The sequence below is a fragment of the Bombina bombina genome, chromosome 6 (genome assembly GCF_027579735.1).
Source record: "Bombina bombina isolate aBomBom1 chromosome 6, aBomBom1.pri, whole genome shotgun sequence".
NCBI classification, from domain to species: Eukaryota; Metazoa; Chordata; class Amphibia; order Anura; family Bombinatoridae; genus Bombina; species Bombina bombina.
The window spans coordinates 77,906,179-77,928,138 of record NC_069504.1 but is presented as its reverse complement, the minus strand read 5'-3'; the positions used below and the strand labels follow the sequence as shown (position 1 = coordinate 77,928,138).

General features: G+C 36.9%; 1 protein-coding gene across 2 annotated transcripts in view; it reads left to right on the top strand.

The window, feature by feature from the left end:
- PHYH (phytanoyl-CoA 2-hydroxylase) overlaps nt 1–21,960 on the top strand; it is a 37,608-nt gene that overhangs the window by 6,356 nt on the left and 9,292 nt on the right. Inside the window, exons 2-7 of one of the 2 annotated variants that reach the window (XM_053716483.1) lie at nt 5,002–5,057; nt 5,881–5,991; nt 9,778–9,946; nt 11,529–11,610; nt 19,857–20,038; nt 21,414–21,563. In XM_053716483.1, the coding sequence (XP_053572458.1) occupies nt 5,002–5,057; nt 5,881–5,991; nt 9,778–9,946; nt 11,529–11,610; nt 19,857–20,038; nt 21,414–21,563 (750 nt within the window). The remainder of the gene's footprint in view (nt 1–5,001; nt 5,058–5,880; nt 5,992–9,777; nt 9,947–11,528; nt 11,611–19,856; nt 20,039–21,413; nt 21,564–21,960) is intronic. The other variant, XM_053716484.1, reaches the window with a different exon arrangement.

Here is a 21,960-nt window from a genome sequence, read left to right as displayed (position 1 = left end):
CTAATTGCATTAGAAATTGAGGATTCTGGTCCTCTTGATACTAAATCTAAATGTTTAGATAAGGTTTTTAAATCTCCTGTAGTTATTCCAGAAGTTTTTCCTGTTCCTGGTGCTATTTCTGAAGTAATTTCCAGGGAATGGAATAATTTGGGTAATTCATTTACTCCTTCTAAACGTTTTAAGCAATTATATCCTGTGCCATCTGACAGATTAGAATTTTGGGACAAAATCCCTAAGGTTGATGGGGCTGTCTCTACTCTTGCTAATTGAATCCTTTCTAAGAAAAGCTTACTTGTGTTCAGGTAATCTTCTTAGACCTGCTATATCTTTGGCGGATGTTGCTACAGCTTCAATTTTTTGGTTGGAAGCTTTAGCGCAACAAGTAACAGATCATAATTCTCATAGCATTATTATTCTTCTTCAACATGCTAATAATTTTATTTATGATGCCATCTTTGATATCATTAGAGTTGATGTCAGGTATATGTCTCTAGCTTTTTTAGCTAGAAGAGCTTTATGGTTTAAAACTTGGAATGCTGATATGTCTTCTAAGTCTACTCTGCTTTCCCTTTCTTTCCAGGGTAATAAATTATTTGGTTCTCAGTTGGATTCTATTATCTCAACTGTTACTGGAGGGAAAGGAACTTTTTTACCACAGGATAAAAAATCTAAAGGTAAATTTAGGTCTAATAATCGTTTTCGTTCCTTTCGTCACAACAAGGAACAAAAACCTGATCCTTCATCCTCAGGAGCGGTATCAGTTTGGAAACCATCTCCAGTCTGGAATAAATCCAAGCCTTTTAGAAAATCAAAGCCAGCTCCTAAGTCCACATGAAGGTGCGGCCCTCATTCCAGCTCAGCTGGTAGGGGGCAGATTACGTTTTTTCAAAGAAATTTGGATCAATTCTGTTCACAATCTTTGGATTCAGAATATTGTTTCAGAAGGGTACAGAATTGGCTTCAAGATAAGGCCTCCTGCAAAGAGATTTTTTCTTTCCCGTGTCCCAGTAAATCCAGCGAAGGCTCAAGCATTTCTGAAATGTGTTTCAGATCTAGAGTTGGCTGGAGTAATTATGCCAGTTCCAGTTCTGGAACAGGGGCTGGGGTTTTATTCAAATCTCTTCATTGTACCAAGGAAGGAGAATTCCTTCAGACCAGTTCTGGATCTAAAAATATTGAATCGTTATGTATGGATACCAACATTCAAAATGGTAACTGTAAGGACTATCCTGCCTTTTGTTCAGCAAGGGCATTATATGTCTACAATAGATTTACAGGATGCATATCTGCATATTCCGATTCATCCAGATCACTATCCATTTCTGAGATTCTCGTTCCTAGACAAGCATTACCAGTTTGTGGCTCTGCCGTTTGGCCTACCAACAGCTCCAAGAATTTTTACAAAGGTTCTCGGTGCCCTTCTGTCTGTAATCAGAGAACAGGGTATTGTGGTATTTCCTTATTTGGACGATATCTTGGTACTTGCTCAGTCTTCACATTTAGCAGAATCTCATACGAATCGACTTGTGTTGTTTCTTCAAGATCATGGTTGGAGGATCAATTTACCGAAAAGTTCATTGATTCCTCAGACAAGGGTAACCTTTTTGGGTTTCCAGATAGATTCAGTGTCCATGACTGTATCTTTGACAGACAAGAGACGTCTAAAATTGATTTCAGCTTGTCGAAACCTTCAGTCACAATCATTGCCTTCGGTAGCCTTATGCATGGAAATTCTAGGTCTTATGACTGCTGCATCGGACGCGATCCCCTTTGCTCGTTTTCACATGCGACCTCTTCAGCTCTGTATGCTGAACCAGTGGTGCAGGGATTACACAAAGATATCTCAATTAATATCTTTAAAACCGATTGTACAACACTCTCTGACGTGGTGGACAGATCACCATCGTTTAGTTCAGGGGGCTTCTTTTGTTCTTCCGACCTGGACTGTAATCTCAACAGATGCAAGTCTTATAGGTTGGGGAGCTGTGTGGGGGTCTCTGACGGCACAAGGGGTTTGGGAATCTCAGGAGGTGAGATTACCGATCAATATTTTGGAACTCCATGCAATTTTCAGAGCTCTTCAGTCTTGGCCTCCTCTAAAGAGAGAATCGTTCATTTGTTTTCAGACAGACAATGTCACAACTGTGGCATACATCAATCATCAAGGAGGGACTCACAGCCCTCTGGCTATGAAAGAAGTATCTCGAATTCTGGTTTGGGCGGAATCCAGCTCCTGTCTAGTTTCTGCAGTTCATATCCCAGGTATAGACAATTGGGAAGCGGATTATCTCAGTCGCCAAACATTGCATCCGGGCGAATGGTCTCTTCACCCAGAGGTATTTCTTCAGATTGTCCAAATGTGGGGACTTCCAGAAATAGATCTGATGGCTTCTCATCTAAACAAGAAACTTCCCAGGTATCTGTCCAGTTCCAGGGATCCTCAAGCGGAAGCAGTGGATGCATTGTCACTTCCTTGGAAGTATCATCCTGCTTATATCTTTCCGCCTCTAGTTCTTCTTCCAAGAGTGATCTCCAAGATTCTGAAGGAATGCTCGTTTGTTCTGCTGGTAGCTCCAGCATGGCCTCACAGGTTTTGGTATGCGGATCTTGTCCGGATGGCCTCTTGCCAACCGTGGACTCTTCCGTTAAGACCAGACTTTCTGTCGCAAGGTCCTTTTTTTCCATCAGGATCTCAAATCCTTAACTTTAAAGGTATGGAGATTGAACGCTTGATTCTTAGTCAAAGAGGTTTCTCTGACTCTGTGATTAATACTATGTTACAGGCTCGTAAATCTGTATCTAGGGAGATATATTATAGAGTCTGGAAGACTTATATTTCTTGGTGTCTTTCTCATCTTTTTTTCCTGGCATTCTTTTAGAATTCCGAGAATTTTACAGTTTCTTCAGGATGGTTTGGAGAAAGGTTTGTCTGCAAGTTCCTTGAAAGGACAAATCTCTGCTCTTTCTGTTCTTTTTCACAGAAAGATTGCTAATCTTCCTGATATTCATTGTTTTGTACAAGCTTTGGTTCGTATAAAACCTGTCATTAAGTCAATTTCTCCTCCTTGGAGTTTGAATTTGGTTCTGGGGGCTCTTCAAGCTCCTCCATTTGAACCTATGCATTCGTTGGTCATTAAATTACTTTCTTGGAAAAGTTTTGTTCCTTTTGGCCATCTCTTCTGCCAGAAGAGTTTCTGAATTTTCTGCTCTTTCTTGTGAGTCTCCTTTTCTGATTTTTCATCAGGATAAGGCGGTATTGCGAACTTCTTTTGAATTTTTACCTAAGGTTGTGAATTCCAACAACATTAGTAGAGAAATTGTGGTTCCTTCATTATGTCCTGATCCTAAGAATTCTAAGGAGAAATCATTGCATTCTTTGGATGTAGTTAGAGCTTTGAAATATTATGTTGAAGCTACTAAGAATTTCCGAAAGACTTCTAGTCTATTTGTTATCTTTTCTGGTTCTAGGAAAGGTCAGAAAGCTTCTGCCATTTCTTTGGCATCTTGGTTGAAATCTTTAATTCATCATGCCTATGTCGAGTCGGGTAAAACTCCGCCTCAAAGGATTACAGCTCATTCTACTAGGTCAGTTTCTACTTCCTGGGCGTTTAGGAATGAAGCTTCGGTTGATCAGATTTGCAAAGCAGCAACTTGATCTTCTTTGCATACTTTTACTAAATTCTACCATTTTGATGTGTTTTCTTCTTCTGAAGCTGTTTTTGGTAGAAAAGTACTTCAGGCAGCTGTTTCAGTTTGAATTTTCTGCTTATATTTTCAGTTTTTTTCATTATAAAATTTAAACTTTATTTTGGGTGTGGATTATTTTTCAGCGGAATTGGCTGTCTTTATTTTATCCCTCCCTCTCTAGTGACTCTTGCGTGGAAAGATCCACATCTTGGGTAGTCATTATCCCATACGTCACTAGCTCATGGACTCTTGCTAATTACATGAAAGAAAACATAATTTATGTAAGAACTTACCTGATAAATTCATTTCTTTCATATTAGCAAGAGTCCATGAGGCCCACCCTTTTGTGGTGGTTACGATTTTTTTGTATAAAGCACAATTATTCCAATTCCTTATTTTTTATGCTTTCGCACTTTTTTCTTATCACCCCACTTCTTGGCTATTCGTTAAACTGATTTGTGGGTGTGGTGAGGGGTGTATTTGTAGGCATTTTGAGGTTTGGGAAACTTTGCCCCTCCTGGTAGGAATGTATATCCCATACGTCACTAGCTCATGGACTCTTGCTAATATGAAAGAAATGAATTTATCAGGTAACATAAATTATGTTTTTCCAGACCCGCTGTCTGTGCTCTACTGAACGGGTCTGGTTTTTACACTGAGTGCATCTGGCCAGTTTCTAGTTACAGCCCGGACCGACCGCACCATAACACTCAGTGCAGCTCGCTCCTGCTCTGTCTGAAATTAACTACTGGGAGCTAGCTAATCACATCTGGTGAGCCAATGACAAGAGACATATGTGCAGCCACCAATCACAAGCTAGCTTCGATAAGTGATTTGCTGCTCTTGAGCCTACCTATAATAACTTCTATTATAAAATTGTCTTTCTTCTCTTGGTATCCTTTGTGTAAATATCCTCAGCAACGCACTACTGGGAGCTAGCTGGTGATTGGTGGCTATGCACTTTTTTCTCTTGTCATTGACTCATTAGATGCATTCAACTAGCTACCAGTAGTGCATTGCGGCTCTGTTGCTGAATTCAACTTTATGATTTGGTTTCTTTGCAAGGGTTAAAATTATAATTAGAGCATATTAGTGAATTATTTTCTTCCACTTTTATATTCCTTTAGTTTTGCCCCTTTAAATCAGTCATTGAACATTTATCGAGCAGCATAAAAAGTCTTGGCTCACTGGCAGAGACAGGACCAGTAGATTTAAGACACCACAGTGTACAGATATCTGTTTTTGTATCCTGTTTAAAATGTGTTCCCTCTAAAACACTTTAGCATCTTTTATTTACCTTAAATCATCGACCAGACTGCAGTTCCTGTATCCGCTCTAGCTACAACCACTAACTATCCATCAGAATTTAGGTAAGCGCATTATATACTGTCTGATTAATGTAAGGATCTGAGAGAGTGACATACACAAGGCAGAGATCCAACTGGAAGTATGACACAAAACACCAACTAGATGTGTATATACATTAATACGGGGTTTAAAGGCCAGGACTGTTTGACATTTATACACATCCAAATGACTGTTATACAATATATTAACCCTTACCTGATGGGACTTATTTTTCTACATTGGAACAAAGTTCCGATGTAAACAAAAAAGTAAAAATTGAAATCACGTGATGGTTCATGCAATCGCGTGATTTCAATGATGGGATTAGGTCAGGGGGGAGTGTCTATGATGCAAGACACACCCTCCAGTACGTGGTCCCCTTTAGCAAGCGGCTATGGCTTCAGGACAGCTAAATGGCTAAGACGTTCCATGCCGTCCTAATGGCGCTAAAGACCAGCGCAGTTAGGACGGCATGGAACGTCCTCATAGCGGGAAGGGGTTAAACAGTAAAAATATGTTGGATATAATGATGTAAACAAGATTTACCTGAGAATAATATCTAGGTGTATTTTTTAAATATATATTAATATATAAATAAAGCGTGCTTTGTAATTTAGTATCTGTATATTAATTGTAACAAATTATTAATGATCTAGTTTTAGATTATATTTTAATTATTTTTATATTGGTCACAAATTACCATTTTTCATCAGTTTTGATTTAGCATAAGATAATTTTTTTTATTTATAGTCCATAAGTCATCTTTTGTTTACTTTAATATATTTTTATGTATCCATTAGTGGTTAATATGTTTGATTTAAGTTTGTGCCTTGCTTCCTCCCACAGCTATACTCTGGATAACCATCTTCTGACAGCAGAACAGAGACAGTTCTATGAGGAAAATGGTTTTCTCGTGATTAAAAATCTGGTTTCCAATCGTGACATAGATCTCTTCAGGTACCAATTTATTTCTATAACAATAACAACATTTAAAAATACCATGAAGCTGTAAAAAAGTTTCAATAAACAGAATATTTACATTCCTGTTCCTGTTTTTAAAATTAGTATTCTTGCTTTTTCTTCATGCCAACTGTTGTATTGTGTTAAACATTCTCTTTGCAGTCAATTTAAATAAACAATAAAGTCAAAATTAAAATTCATGCAATTTTAAACAACTTCTTAAGTTACTTCTATTATCTAATTTATTTGTCCCCTTGGCATCATTTGTTTAAAAGCATACACCATATGTATTCAGCTAGCTTCCAGGAGTTCATTGTTATTCCTTCAACAAAGGATACTAAAAGAATGAAGCAAATTTGACACTAAACACCCATACTAACTAGCAGTGATGATTCTTTATTTGGGGTGTGCAAATTTTTGTTCTAAGTTAGTTGTATGATCAAAAATGTTTCTTTCCTCATCACAGAGTGTGGAACTACAACTGTTTTGAATACAGTGACCACTTTCAAATAATATTTTCAGTGGGTGGAGATTTGTGTTTCTGAGTTTTCCATTTGTATTATATACCATTTGCTTGTTGATATTGTTCTGACATGGCAAAAGGCACTATCCGAAATAGAAAAATAATGATTTTCTATTGAACTGTTAGTATAGCTTTGAGCAGATAGCTGTATAGATTTTTGTGGTTTTTTTTTATATACACCTTCATCAAAATCGTACAACGTGTTCCCATAAACATTTTAAAACCGTTGTATTGGCTCTAGAAAAGTTATGTAAACAAAAAGCAGACTGCCAGTGGTAATGGAGAGATGGGTACTAAAATGTTAATTTTCAGTGTCTTTCTCATTCTAAGTATTTGCCTATGTGTATACAGACAGATATAGAAAGAAGGATCCGATAGAGGTCTGCTCTCCCTGTAAGCTCAGCCCATTTCAATGAGCAAAAACAGCCATTTCATATACAAAAATAACTATTCAATTTTCCATGCAATTGACACCCTGCAGTTGGTATAACTAGCCATTGGAAATATATTAAGAGGAAACACGTTTTACAGTACACTGTCCCTTTAAGTAAATTATAAATCTTATTATAACTCTTTTTACAAAGACCCCCGTACTTATCTGATATTAGGTTACTAAAGTCACTTGTGTTTATTTAAACATAAACTGTAATCTTAGCTCTACTCCTGGGATTTTTGTCCCCAGTCCTTCCCTTCTGAGACACTAAATTTACAAAGCCTTTTCCTTTCTCACTATAGGATTCTAATATCTGGTTTCTGTTACTCAATAGGGGGTATATAGTCTCTTTTAGAGCCAAGTGCTAGAGCTACTTGCTAGACAGTAGTTAGATGGTCATGGCTCTTTTTCATGCATATAAAACCCATCGTCTTTAACAAATTGCCATTAGCAGATAATTATAGCGCTCTGTATTTGGTGATTTGGGACCATATTGCTTACTGTCTGTTATTATTCACTGCTTATATTAGAGAAAATCATTTGTGCATTAGAATGCCCGTTAATAAATAAAACATTGGTACCACTGCGCCCTGTAATCCTATTGCAGGAGTGTGAATAAGTGAGAGCTAGTTTTAGCTCTAAAGATACCTACATTTCTTAGGAAGTTACTCCAATATAGGGTTATACAAGTATAGTATATCTAATTTTATTATCTTCAGGTAGTGGAATTGTCCTAAGGAGATATTTCCTTTGGTCACTGATATCCTCATTTGATGTGTTTGGACACTGGGGAATTTCCAAAAGTTGAGAGTCAGTTTTGTCACTGTTGATCATAATTTACTATATTAATTTAACACTTTTTATTTTAAATAGGTTCCCTTTAAAGTGACAGTATACACCAATTTTCATATAATTGCATGTAATATACACTACTATAAAGAATAAGATGCACAGATAATGATATAAAAATCCAGTATAAAACCGTTTAAAAACTCACTTAGAAGCTTCCAGTTTAGTTCTGTTTGAAAGGTTACTGGAACACTCACTGCTAGTGGGAAATATCAACCCCCCCCCCTTCTTTTGCATATGAAAGACCCTTTACACAAACAGAAGCAAGCTGGAGTAGGTATACATCAGTATTCTCCTAAAACTTTGGGGCTTGAGGTTGAAAATCAGAGCAATGTTATTTAAAAATAAGCAAAACTTTTTCTTGGGCATCAAATTGGCTCTCATATAGGAGAGGTCACCACTTACACTCTTTTAACCTTACTCGACCCCTTACCAACATTTATAGATTATTCACATCTATCCTTATACACAATCTCTATACTCAACTTCCCCCGGGATACCTTCTGCATTATATAGAAACTTGGGGAAAAAGAACTGTGTATAGTCATTACCTCCCAGTCCGCTTCCAATATCTTTCAAAATACAAAATCCTCCTCCACATCATCATCCATACTAGAGTTACATTATAAATTACTACACTGTTGGTATTTAACACCAAAACACTTACATAGACTATTTCCTAAAGCTAGCAACTGCTGTTGGAGATGTGGGCAGTGGTATGGGTCATATGTGGTGGTTCTCCCTAATTAATCAGTACTGGAGAGATATAATTGTTGAAATTGAAGGCATTTTTCAAACTACTCTTCCCCTTGACCCCCAGGTTTGGTTATTAAATACATCTATTAAACTCTCCAATAAACTTTATAAACCCCTCTTTAAAATTATGATTAATTGTAGAAGAGTTCTTATAGCAAAGAACTGGAAAACAAAAGAAATCCCTACCTTAAAGATGTTGAGATTAAAAATTACAAACTTACTTGAATTAGAAGAATACAGTAACTTAAATCAGAAAATAGAGACCCGTTAATTGAATCACAGGCAATATGGGAACAATATTTGAAGAATTTATACATTTCTATGAGATACGGGAGAAAAGATGGTTTATATCATAATATGTATAACAAAAGAGACAGAGATTTTCTGTTATTATTATCAAACATGGTTATTTTTGAAAATGTAAAGAAAAGAATTCAAACTGTACAATTGATTGCATATTGTATTGTCGAAGCATTTTGTCGAAACATTCCAATTGGATTTTGTTATTGTACGGAACACTGTATTACCTCTTTTTTTTTTTATTCTTTATAAAAAGTAATTGAAGAAAAAAAAAAAAATAAGCAAAACTATCCATTTAAAAAAAAAAACCAACAACTTTATTGGCTATATAAATAGATCATCTAAAAAACATTTCTGCAAAGAAAAAACGAGTGTATAATGTCCCTTTAAGTTTTCACTCAGAATTTAACAATATAGGGGATGCAGAACGTAAATGAAAGTAAACTGTGTTTTTTGTCTCATGGTTAGATAGTGATTAGGTACAATAATGACAGGAGAAGGTGTTTATTATTTGAATAATGTTTATCTCATATATGTTCCACAGCACTGGTTTGTTACATTCAGGTGCATAAAAAAAGACAATGTAATAACACTTCAAATGAGCAGCAGATTTTTTCTTTCTGTGTTTTTTCCCCCCTCCATTTTGCCAGCCCTCTGTACAATGTGACAGCCATCAGCCTATAACACACTTATATATGTATACAATGTGAACTTTTGCACATGCTCAGTAGTAGCTGGTGCCTTAGAAAGTGTGCATATAAAAAGACTTTCAAGTCTCTATTAAACTGCATGCTCCATCTGAATTCTAAAAGTTTAATTTTGATGTAAGTTTCCTGTTAATATTATCCCTTGGTGTCTCTCCATTGTTTCAGTTATTCTTTGATTTTAACTAGCAGCAATAACGCATTTTGTTACACACCAGGAATGAGTTTGAAAGACTGTGCAAGAGAGAGGTGACTGCACCTGGCCTGATGATCATGAGAGATGTTGCCATTGCCAAATCAGAGTATGTCCCAGATGAGAAAGCAGTTACCAAGGTGCAAGATTTCCAGGAAGTCCCTGAACTATTCAGATACTGCTGTCTGCCTCAGGTAATGTTTCCAAGTGTAGATACCCAATTAGAGTAAACAGTTAAAGGGATATTGCACTTTCAAACGTTCTCCCCTTTTAATGTGTTCCCAATTATTCCTTTTACCTGCTGGAGTGTATTAAATTGTTTGCAAGGAGTTCACTTAGCTTTATTTTGTCATGTGAAATAGCTGCTCTTGCATTTTGAAAACACCACCTATACTGAAAATACAAATACTTCTGTATCCTGTGTAGAAACGCTATGTAAACAGGAGATAAGTTAAAATTAACCACTCAGTGGAATGATTTATAGACAGAACCCAGTTAATTTGAAAGGGTGGGCCTGCAGATGCTTTGAATACAATTTCATCAGCTACTTGCTCAAGTACATTGTCTCTTTAAACAACTACTAGCTACTATAAGGACACAGATATCAACCTTTAAGAGATATGCACACTCACTGGATTTAATAAAACTAGAAATGTAATTTTACCATATATGTAATATAAAAATGGCAATCAGCTTTTTTTTTTTTTGCTTTTTTTTTTTTATAACTGACTTTTAGAGCTTTGAATGACACAATTTGGGAGGCACAGCTCCCTGATATATATATATATATATATATTTTAGCCAGTTGAATTACATAGTAATAATAATAACATGAAGTTCAAAAGAAACAAAAGAGCCTTCTTTTACAAATATAAGAAATGTAGCTTTAAATCTGTGAAGAAGGTAGGAAAGAAAAAGAAGAGGGAAAGAAAAGTTGGGTAGGGGGAGAAAGAGAATGAGAAAACGCTGCTTTGTATGCTGTTCAAGAGTTTACAATGAGACCAGGATGTGCAATCTCGTAATCCTGTGACCAGGATGTGCAATCTCGTAATCCTGTGACCAGGATGTGCAATCTCGTAATCCTGTGACCAGGATGTGCAATCTCGTAATCCTGTGACCAGGATGTGCAATCTCGTAATCCTGTCTTGATGAAAGTATTATTTAACTACACGTGTGCGTTATGTTTTTCAGTGTTTGTGGTAGTCAATTTATTTTTATATGCAGGACCACGTTTCATTTTGTACTTATATTTATGCTAACGATAACACCTAAACATAAAACAAGATTATAATCCTATATTAAATAGGACTGTAGTGACTGTTAAACAATATAACTGTATATACTACTCAGATGTACAAATACACGTGCTGTTTAGTTTACACCCTGAGCAGCCATATGTGTGAATACCGGTGTACCCGGCATACGAACATATGCTTTGCTTGCCACATGCACTATTAGAGCTATCACTAAAACAGTGATAGTTTTTATTAGGAGCACTTTTGCATGGTAGCATATATATTACTCTTCATATACTCAAAATTATTACTTTCTTTTATAAAGTAGAAAATGTATACGTTTTTACTTTTTTCATTCTCTACCATCATAGTTTAGAGATCCTTTTTTTGATCTTCATTTATTTTAAATTCTACTTCCCTCTTAAACTTTGAACGTCTTTATAATGTAGCTGTCTCAGATTTTACAAGTAATTAATTTAAAACCTAATCCCATTTGTTATTTTTATCAGTCACTGATTTGAAATATTTTTTTGCTTACTAGATTTTACAATACGTGGAGTGTTTCACTGGACCCAATGTCATGGCTATGCACACTATGCTTATCAACAAACCTCCAGATCCAGGTAAGGAGTTTGGCAAATCTTTACGAATTAAAAAAAAAAGTATGGGGGGGTGCTGGACATTTTGGATTTTTAAATTGTTTATGGATTACATGACAAGTTTAAAAAGCCCAACCTGGCTAGCTATTTCACACTTTAAGAAGAAATTGCCAATTGTCCAACTTCTGAACGTAAACAAAACCTAGAATTGGAGCTGTATAATGTTTTTTCAAACATAATTTACCTCTTTCACATTAAGTGCACCCACACTTTAATAGGGCTTTCCTTTTGACATCAAATATTTATATATGAACTATAATCTAATATGAATAAAATGTACAGTAAGTAAGTGTGAGAAATTATAGACATGTTATGTTTTCCAAGCACGCACACACATTTAATTGTGAATATCATCATCATCCTTTTATGTTTTACTTTTATAAAACACCCATATTTGTGTTCAGCGATGTCCCAAGTGTACAACAACAAGAGTACAACAATACCCCCCATGTACAGGTTTTTAGGGATTTTTGGTTGTTAAAGACCTAAATAGGCCTGCCCTTTCGTCTTTGAGATCATATGGCAGCCCAAGAATTAAAGTTTCCCCCATCATTGCATACCATTTGAAAAAGTAGACAACCCAGTGTATTCCAAAAGGGGTATGTCCAGTCTTTTTTGTAGCCCCATAGTCACAAAATCTTGCAAATTTTAATAGTCATGTTTTTGTTTTTGCGTTTTTCTCACAAACACTGTTGTTTGCTGTTTATATTATCATCCTTATATTTTTTACTGCTATGGAACACCCATGTTTGTGTTCTTACGTGGAAATTTCTGGGCCTACGCTGCCTTTGAGACAGTATGGCAGTCTAGAAAATATAATTCCCCCCCCCATGATAGCATACCATTTGCAAAAGTAGATAACCCAGGGTATTCTAAATGGGTTATTTTGAGTTGTTTTGAGTAGATAATTTATCATGAACTTAGAAGGGACAGACCAAGGTCAGGGGATCCATGAAGTCAGAGTAGTCGTATAACAAGCCGTAAAGCATCTCCATAAGTTTTTGGGTGTGTACGGTATTAAAAAAGGTAATATCCTGCCGATAGGGCGGATAGGGCTTGAAGTGTTATATCTCAACAGGGAAATTTATGGCAGTAAGATCTTGACGCTTTAGACGGTATTAAAAGGAAATATCCCGCCGATATGGCGGTGATCTAGGAAGGGTATTCTTTCCCCTCACCCTGTTTACCTCAGATATATGAATAGGTTCACTGAGACATTACTGTCATTTTTGGCTATAAGAATTTACCTGACTCCACTAATACGCTACTCCACAGCAGTATATATTCTTTCTAGGTTCAACACTTTTTAGTTGAAACATTTAACACATAAGTCTCCACGGGATAAACATATCCTTACTAGCTTTATGTATTGTAATGATCATGTGTTTAACATAATGTTAAGGTGTTGAACCTAGTGACCCCGAGAGTATTCTTGATACTACGGAGATCTTCTCTGTGTAAAGTTACACCAATCATATATACTTATCATTGCCCCTTCACAAGTACCCACACATGTAGATGCTATTCCCCAATCTAATAGGTGATACCTTCAGACAGTGGAGGCTCCTCCATTTGTACACATGAGCACGTGCCCCCCTGTCAGATGCAGAGGAAAAAAAAAAATTTTGCTGAATAAAATATAATTTTTCCAATAGCCCCCTATTAGAAAAATTATATTTTATTTCTAACCCCCAAAAAAAAAATCTGATGCTTTTTTAATTTTGCTGAATAAAATATAATTTTTCCAATAGCCCCCTATTAGAAAAATTATATTTTATTTCTAACCCCCCCAAAAAAAAAAATCTGATGCTGACCTTACATGAGTTAGGAGCTTCCAGTTCCCACTCAGAGTTCCCTGTTAAGAGGGAACATATAGGGTTTAGGCCCCAATCTATCTTTTACCCCACCAGAACCAGAGGACCCTTTATTGAAGCCTTCCATCGCAGGGTTGAGGAGGATCTGGTTAAACTCTCAGAACAGAGTAATAAGATAACATATAACCTGAGCCCAACCCAGAGAGTGGCATTAGAACAGCTAGGGAAGACTGAAGATATAGTTATCAAACAAGCGGACAAGGGGGGCTGCATAGTGGTGATGGGGAGGGATAAATATGTTGAAGAGGCCTTGAGGCAGTTGACAGACACCCTGGTTTATAAAGAACTTAGCTTTAACCCAACGGAAAGATTTGGGATTGAATTGAGACATCTTTTGGATGATGGCTTGATGAGGGGGCATATTGACCAAGAGACATTTGATTATTTGATGGTACTTAAACCTGTTATCCCTATTTTTCATCACCTCCCCAAGGTCCATAAGACCTTGGAGGAGGTGAAGGGTAGACCAATTGTCTCAGGCATAGGGTCACTTTTTGAAAGACTTTCAGGTTGGATTGAGTCCCTTTTGCAACCAGTCATTCACTTCTTGCCATCTTATCTGAAAGATACCACGCATCTCATAAAAGCAATGGACAGTGTCGTATGGGAGAAAAATTGTACATGGTTAACAGTTGATGTGGTTGGCCTCTATTCAGCCATTCCCCATGAATTCGGCATTGAAGCCGTGAGGTATATGCTGCAGAATTTCAGCAATTACCATGAGGATTTAATCGAATTTATAGTTGAGGCCCTCACCTTTCTCCTGACACATAATTATTTTAAGTTTGAGCATACTTTTTATCTCCAAAGACGTGGGACAGCGATGGGAGCTAAATTTGCCCCATCATATGCCAACCTATTTATGGGTTGGTGGGAACTGTCCCACGTCTTTGGAGATAATAACCCATTCAGAGATAGGATTAGATCCTATAAACGTTTTATAGATGATCTCCTTTTTATCTGGGTGGGGGAGATTGCTGAGATGCAAGACTCTTTGATTTATCTCAATTCCAACAGAGTGGGCTTGGAATTCACTGCCCAAACAGGGACTAGTACTATACCATATCTTGATGTAGTACTTAGGGGGGATCCTTCAAATGGTAAGGTCTCTACATCCCTTTATCGTAAGCCTATTACCTCAAACTCCTTGCTTCATGCGAGGAGTAATCATCCCCGTCACACGGGGTTTGGGGTGGCCAAGGGGCAGTTCATGAGACTTAAACGGAACTGCTCCTTGGAGGAAGACTTTGCAAAGGAGAGTGAGACACTAAGTTGTCTCCTCTCAGAGAGAGGTTACTCACGCAAAGTCATTAATAAAGCCCATTTGGAGGTAACTAGGATGAGTAGAAGTGAGATATTAAGGGGGAACACCAGGAAAAGGAATGGTTATGATTTAACCAGACCAACTCTGGTTACTACCTATAGCCCGCAGTTCAAGGACATTACCAGTATTGTCAGCAAACATCTACCTATACTGACAGCTGAGGACAGCTTAAGGGACTATGTGTCCAAAGGGTGCAATTTTGTCTCTAAGAGAGCATGCACAATTGGTAATTTAGTGGCACCAAGTGTACTAAGGGATAAAGAGAGGGCCAGCAGTAGTTGGCTAAGTGTGAAAGGGCATTTTAAATGCCACTTCTCTAAATGTATAGCCTGTAAGTACAGCAGAGTGACATCCACTTTCCAATCAGCAACTACTAATAGGATTTTCAATTTGTCAAATTGTACAAATTGTAGAACCCCTTTTGTAGTATATTTGGTAGATTGCTCCCAGTGTAACGGACAGTACATAGGGTGCACCACAAGGGAGGTGCGCTCCAGGATCAGAGAGCATCTAAATGATATCTCTCATGATAAAGACACCTCAGGCCTCTCACAACACTTTATCTCTGTGCATGGGGGTGATGTTACGTCACTCTCATGGCAGGTTATAGAATGTGTACGAACACCACCTAGAGGGGGGGACAGAGCAGCACGCCTAATGTTGCGTGAAGCCTTTTGGATCTTCAAAATGAAGACAAGAAGACCACAGGGCTTCAATATAGAGGGGGATATAATAAATTTTTGGAGGAGATAGTAGTTCTCCCTATTCCTTTATCAAAATTATAGGGTCCCCTATTTGATCAGTACAGTAGTGATTGCCATCTCACACAACAAATACATATATATATATAAATATGGTGCATAAACATGAAATCTTAGGATATTAGATACCAGAAATGTATATATTGCTAGTCAGGAAGGATAATTGATTTAGAATTATATATTAGTTGAAATAGGACAAATAAGTATTCAACAATGGGCTAATTATTATTAGCTCTTATGTTTTTTCAATTATACACAAAATTCAGAACTAGCAGAGAAAATATGCAACAGAACACTATTTGTATATATCTATTTGTATTAAATAGATTCCTTTATTTAAACCAATTAATGGGATAGAGCAGACACATAAATAACAAGTAACTGACCAACTAGGGGTTAATCTCATTAGACTGAGGTACCAATAGGAGATTACCATCAGATTTAAAAGGCAGGAAGGAAGGGTAACAGGTCATGTTCATGATTAAGGGACTAACCGAAACATGTAGGACAGACCAGTTCCTGAAAATGTTCTGCCTATTCTTTTGATTTTAACTTCACTGTTGCCTATCAAGATATTTTTATCTACACTTGGATATTAAAAATAGTATGCTTACTTTGGAGGATCGCAGTGTATTTCTTTTTGCTTGAGCTTTTTTTTTATTACAGAAAAACATTTTTGGTTCCTGGTGTGTCTCTTTAAGGCAATCGCACGTGCGATAGAGCCCTATACCCTGCCTGTCAGTGAAGTCTATTTCACTGCAGGCATGTGGGCCAGGCTTAAACTGCTTGCATTCAGATCCCTGTTCGCACAAGCTGAAGTGTGCGAGTGGGGAGGGACAATTTCAAGGAGCCAAGTTCAGCTGCGCTCTGATTGGCTGCAGGTATCCCTGCATCACCGGCTCCTCCCCCGCATCAAACAGCCGAGGGCCCCCAGCATCTTAGAGGGCTCGCCCCTACTGCAGGCAGATGCATAATGCAGCAGCACTAATTAAGTATTTTTTTTTAATTGTTATTATTTTATTTTAAAATAATATTTTTGATATTTGTCTGTAAGGAACTTTCTGGGGACGGGTTCACATGTGTGCACTGTGCAGTGTTCTGCAGGGCTGAGAGAGTGCGAGCGCTCTTGGCTCATGCAGGGATTCAGGAAGTGACTGAAGTCAGACTGTGGTCATGAAGTGGAACTAGGTAAGACCTGGCCTGGCTGACAGGCAGCATACAGCACCTGCAAAAATGCAATCTGTGGACCGGACTCCACCACACCTGGTCCACATATTGCATTTTTAGACACTTCCAGAATCCAGGCTCCAGTCCAGGACCAGCTCCACCCACCAAGTCACCGCGCGCAGTTACAAACTCTGAGGCGGCAGCAGGCAGGAAGGATAGCGTGTGGTGCTAGGGTGGAACAACTAACTGCATAGCATAGGGATTGCATAGAAGCCATCAGAATTAGAAAAGTTGCAGCAGTAATTTACAAGTGTCTGCTGAGGACAGCCTCTAATTTCATGCAGGGAGCTGGATGAATAATAGCCCCGCCTACTTGTGTGAGCATATTGTGTTTGCAGTCAGTGAGTGAGTGGAGGTTTTGGGGAGAAAGGTGTCATGGTAAGGCTGCTTTACTTTATTGATCCTCCTTACTATAGGGTAGGGCTAACATAAGGTAAAACAAGTCTTCAAACAGGAGCTGCCACTGCTTAAAAATAAAGGACCTTTTAAAGATCCCTTCTCTCTGGGGCAGCTGCACACAAACATTCCTATATGATCATGTGACATCCTTTTGACTGCCTGCAGACCGGGAGAGTGAGAGAACGGTGAGTAAATGTGTAGCCTGTCATTTATTTTATCAACTGTGTAATATATTTCTCCTTGTGACTTGTGAGCCATGGATCTTCCAATTAAAATATCAGGAGGTCTAACCTAGGGGCAGATTTATACATGCAGCATTTGCTAAAGAGTTAGTGAGGTATTATGATAACTTTTTTTATCACAGCAGCTAGCCTTCAAACAATCAGTCTGCATTCCTATGTTTTTAATTCTCTTCAGATAACCTTTGCCCTCTTTGTGTTGGTCTGACACCCTTTAGTGTTCATAAACACACATAGGATTCAGCACACTCCTTCAGTGTTATATGGTGCATGTCCAGCAGCTAAATAATTGTCCTAGTTAGCACACATAGAATTAAAAGGTTTATTTGTTCTAGACCTTTGCATTTAAATGTTTGTTTTCTTTATGTCTTGGTTTTCTCTGTATTTTCATGATGCATATTTTTGCCCTCTGAAATTTAAAAAAATTCTAATAACCATAAATTATATGCAGGTAACCTCCAAATGTACATTATGAAGAAAATGTAATAATGAGTTAAAGGGACACTGAACCCACATTTTTCCTTTCATGATTCAGATTTTAACAATTTTAAACAACTTTCCAATTTACTTCTGTTATCTAATATGCTTTGTTCTCTTGATATCTGTTGTAAAAAAGGATACCTAGGTAGGCTCAAAAGCAGCAATGCACTACTGGGAATTAACTGATGTTTAGTGCCTGCACATATATGCCTCATGTCATTGGCTCACCCAATATGTTCAACTAGCTCTCAGTGAGATATTGATGCTCTTTCAATAAAGGATACAAAGAGAATGAAGCAAATTTGATAATATGTTATATATAGATATATATACATACACACACACACACACACACACACACACACACACACATTAAAATGGGCGGAGCCACCTGAGGGGCGGGGTTAGTGCTCCACCATCCTCAAAAGTCACCAGCCGCCACTGCCTTCAGATATTAGGTGCATAACTCATGATATGTTATGAGTCTTTATTTGTAGTACCTACTTGGGTTCACCTTGTTAGCACATATATATCTGTCTTATTATCCAAACCATCTGGAGAACAATGGGTTTCTGGTAAACACACACAGGGAGCAGTCTCTTACTTATATGTGTTTTTACTAATTTTTTTCATTTTAATAAAGAGTGCTTAGTCACCTTTTATCTTTATTAATTACAGTAAAAGTTAAGTTTTAAAATTACCTTTTCGGTCCTCTTACTTAAATAATTTTTGATTGTACACACTATCCTCTTTCAGTTTAAGTATGCCCATATAGTGCTTCCTTCTCTTCTTTTTTCTTTTCTAATATATTTATACTAGAACTAGGCACTGCCCCCTTATTTGTATATATTACAATAGGGGGGATTTTGGATGTGTGTCCAGTAACCCTCGCACTCCCTGGTCTAGTTACCAGGGAAACCTCTTTTTCCGTCACTCTTTGAATCCCGTGTGAGAATGGCGTAAGCCTCTTCTGCGTTATAGTGTGATGCAAAGGCGGATTTTTTTTTTCTTTATTTTTCTACATCTACCTAACATTACTTCCCTCAACCCACCCACCAATTCCCACTTAAATCCAACAAAATTAATCCTACACACCACCCAAAACAATCTAAAGAGCGCTGAAAGGTTTAATTTAAAACAATTTTTTTTAATAAACTAACAGTAAAAAAGAAAAGGTTAATCAGACAGAAAATTCTGATCAGAATGATCAGAGACAGCAAGAACTTTAAAAGTTAATAAAAATGACAAAAAGGGTCAAATTGTAACAAAAACAAAAATAACACCCCAAAAGTACAGAACACTAGTAGTGTCCTGATCAGAATAATCACCGCAATAACAATGATCAGCACTGAAAGGGTTAACTTTTATTTATTTTATATAAAAACTGTAAAAAAAAACTGTGGGACACTATATAACCCTGATCGGACTTCCTCTCTTGCTTTAGATCGCACTGAGACGATAAAGGAAGCAGAGACGGTGGTGACACCTAATCATTGCACTCATTGGCTGTCACGTTGTATTAGTGACTCATTGTCACTGTAAGCGCTGATTGGATCCTGGGGGACCCAGTACTCATTTTGTCACAGAGGGGAGCAGGGCATCGCACAAGTTAGGACGTTTCATGCCGTCCTTACAGTATTAAAGCCCAGCGCTTTTATGATGGCATGGAACGTTCTAACAGCGTCTTGGGGTTAAAGACAGTTATCTAGGGCCAGTAATGCAGAAATATAATGCTGTAACAAATTGTTTGTGCATTGGAATGTTCCTTTGAGTAAATTTAGTATTTGATTTCCATCTGTTTTAACAACTCTTTTTAAAATTGATTATATTTTTTTAAGTGTATATTCAGTTAGTACACCATTGTTGCAATATTTGTGATTCAGTATCATCTATTCTAAAACCTAAGGTAAAAAGACTTCTCGCCACCCAATGCATCAAGACCTGCACTACTTCCCCTTCAGACCTGCGGAACGCATTGTCTGTGCGTGGACAGCTATGGAACGAATTGACCGCAGCAATGGATGCCTTGTAGTTCTTCCAGGAACTCACAAAGGCACACTCAAGCAACATGACTATCCAGAGTGGGAGGTAAAGTTGATATTTATTTTTTTTTGTAAACCACCTACGAAGCGACACAACATTAAAATTGTAATATTTAATGTGTAGCAAATATTAGTAATATCATTGTATTATATATAAGACAAATTAGATCTACCACTTTGCTTTAAATCAGTTGATCACAGGCTAATGATTACTGCTGTAGGATAGAGACAGAGATATGTCCTAAAAGATATATTTAAAGGGACACTCAAGTCAAAATTAAACTTTCATGATTCAGATAGAATATGCAATTTTTTTAAATCTTTTTATTAGTCATTTTTTAACATATTACAATTAACACTTTTTCCAAATTACGACACATGGTTTAAACATAATCATTGTTAATTTCACAATCATAAGCCTATAAGAGTTACAAAAAAGAAAAAATATATTGATTTGAATTAGTTACAAGACGGTCCGACCTCGTTCTGTCTAATGTCTTAAGTATTAATAGTTATCAGTTTAACCGCTGATAGCCTAACCAGCCTCTTGACATATTCTTACTTACAATTTCCTAACTTAAAATAGTAATATTTGATTATGTCTTATGATTTTAAGCTGATAATTCCGTTTTCCTGTTCTGTCCCTATTTTCCCCAACTACCTACTTACTAATTTGTCCCTCCTCAGCTGTGTTGAGGCCTAGAATATGCAATTTTAAACAACTTTCCAATTTATTTACATTAACAAAATGTACACAGTCTTTTTATATTTACACTTTTTGAGTCACCAGCTACAGCATGTGGAAGAATTCACAGAATAAAAGTATATGCATTTGTGATTGGCTGGTGGCTGGCACAGGATACAGACATAACTAACTTTGAAATTTGTCAGAAAAATGTAAAAAATAAAAATCTTGAAGCATGTTATAGAATTAATTTGTCCATGTCTAAACATTTAGTGAAGACAAGATATTGATCTAAATTTATACATATATTCCACTTCATTGTATCTTCCCTTTTTGAAGACTTTATGGCTTTAGGCCACACAAAATTAGTAATAGAAAGCTTTTTCAGTTTCAAAAGTATATATGGAACCCCATAACTCCTGTAAAAAAGCCAATTAACCCACAAACTGTTTGGGACCTTTGAGGTAGCACTTTTCTACCCTACATTCAACAGCAAAAATGATGTATTCTCACTACCCACACATCACTTTACTAAAGGAAAATCCTTTTGGGGTAATTATCCTTCGTAAAGAGAATTCTGAGTTTACAATATAAAATAAACCTAATTCACTCCTGTTATTTTTTTACCTCTTTTAACCATTTTGGGTAACGTATCTATAATTCTGTAGGAATTTTCTGTCACTTAATCTCACTTGTCTTTCTCTGTTTTTTTTTGTTTGTTTTGTTTTGTCCTAAGGGAGGAGTGAATAAGATGTACCATGGAGTGCGTGATTATGATTCCAGCATTCCTAGAGTCCACCTTGTTATGGAAAAAGGTGACACCGTATTCTTTCACCCCTTGCTTATTCACGGCTCTGGAATGAACAGGACTGCAGGTTTCAGAAAGGTACAGTGAGAAATTAAATTTTAGAAGCAAAACATAATACTGTTATTCAGTTCTGGTATCTCCAGTAAATCTTAAATGGTTTCAATTTCTGCTACATCAAATTTAGCTTAGTAATTTATTCAGTCATCTGTTAGAGAAAAAAGGATTACTTTATTAAGATTAAGGATTATTATTATTATTGTTGTTGTTATTATTTGTAAGCTATGATCTGTAAACTTGATTTTATCACACCAGCTTTTGCTTTTATTTTAAGCCAATCAATCTCTGAATAATTAAGCTTAATTTTTCAAATAACAGTAAAAACCTTTTAAGAAACACTTACAAGATAATCTAATCACAAAAACACCCCTACTTTTATTGATTTGAGTGCTGTCATCCTAATATAAAAGGTTCCCAC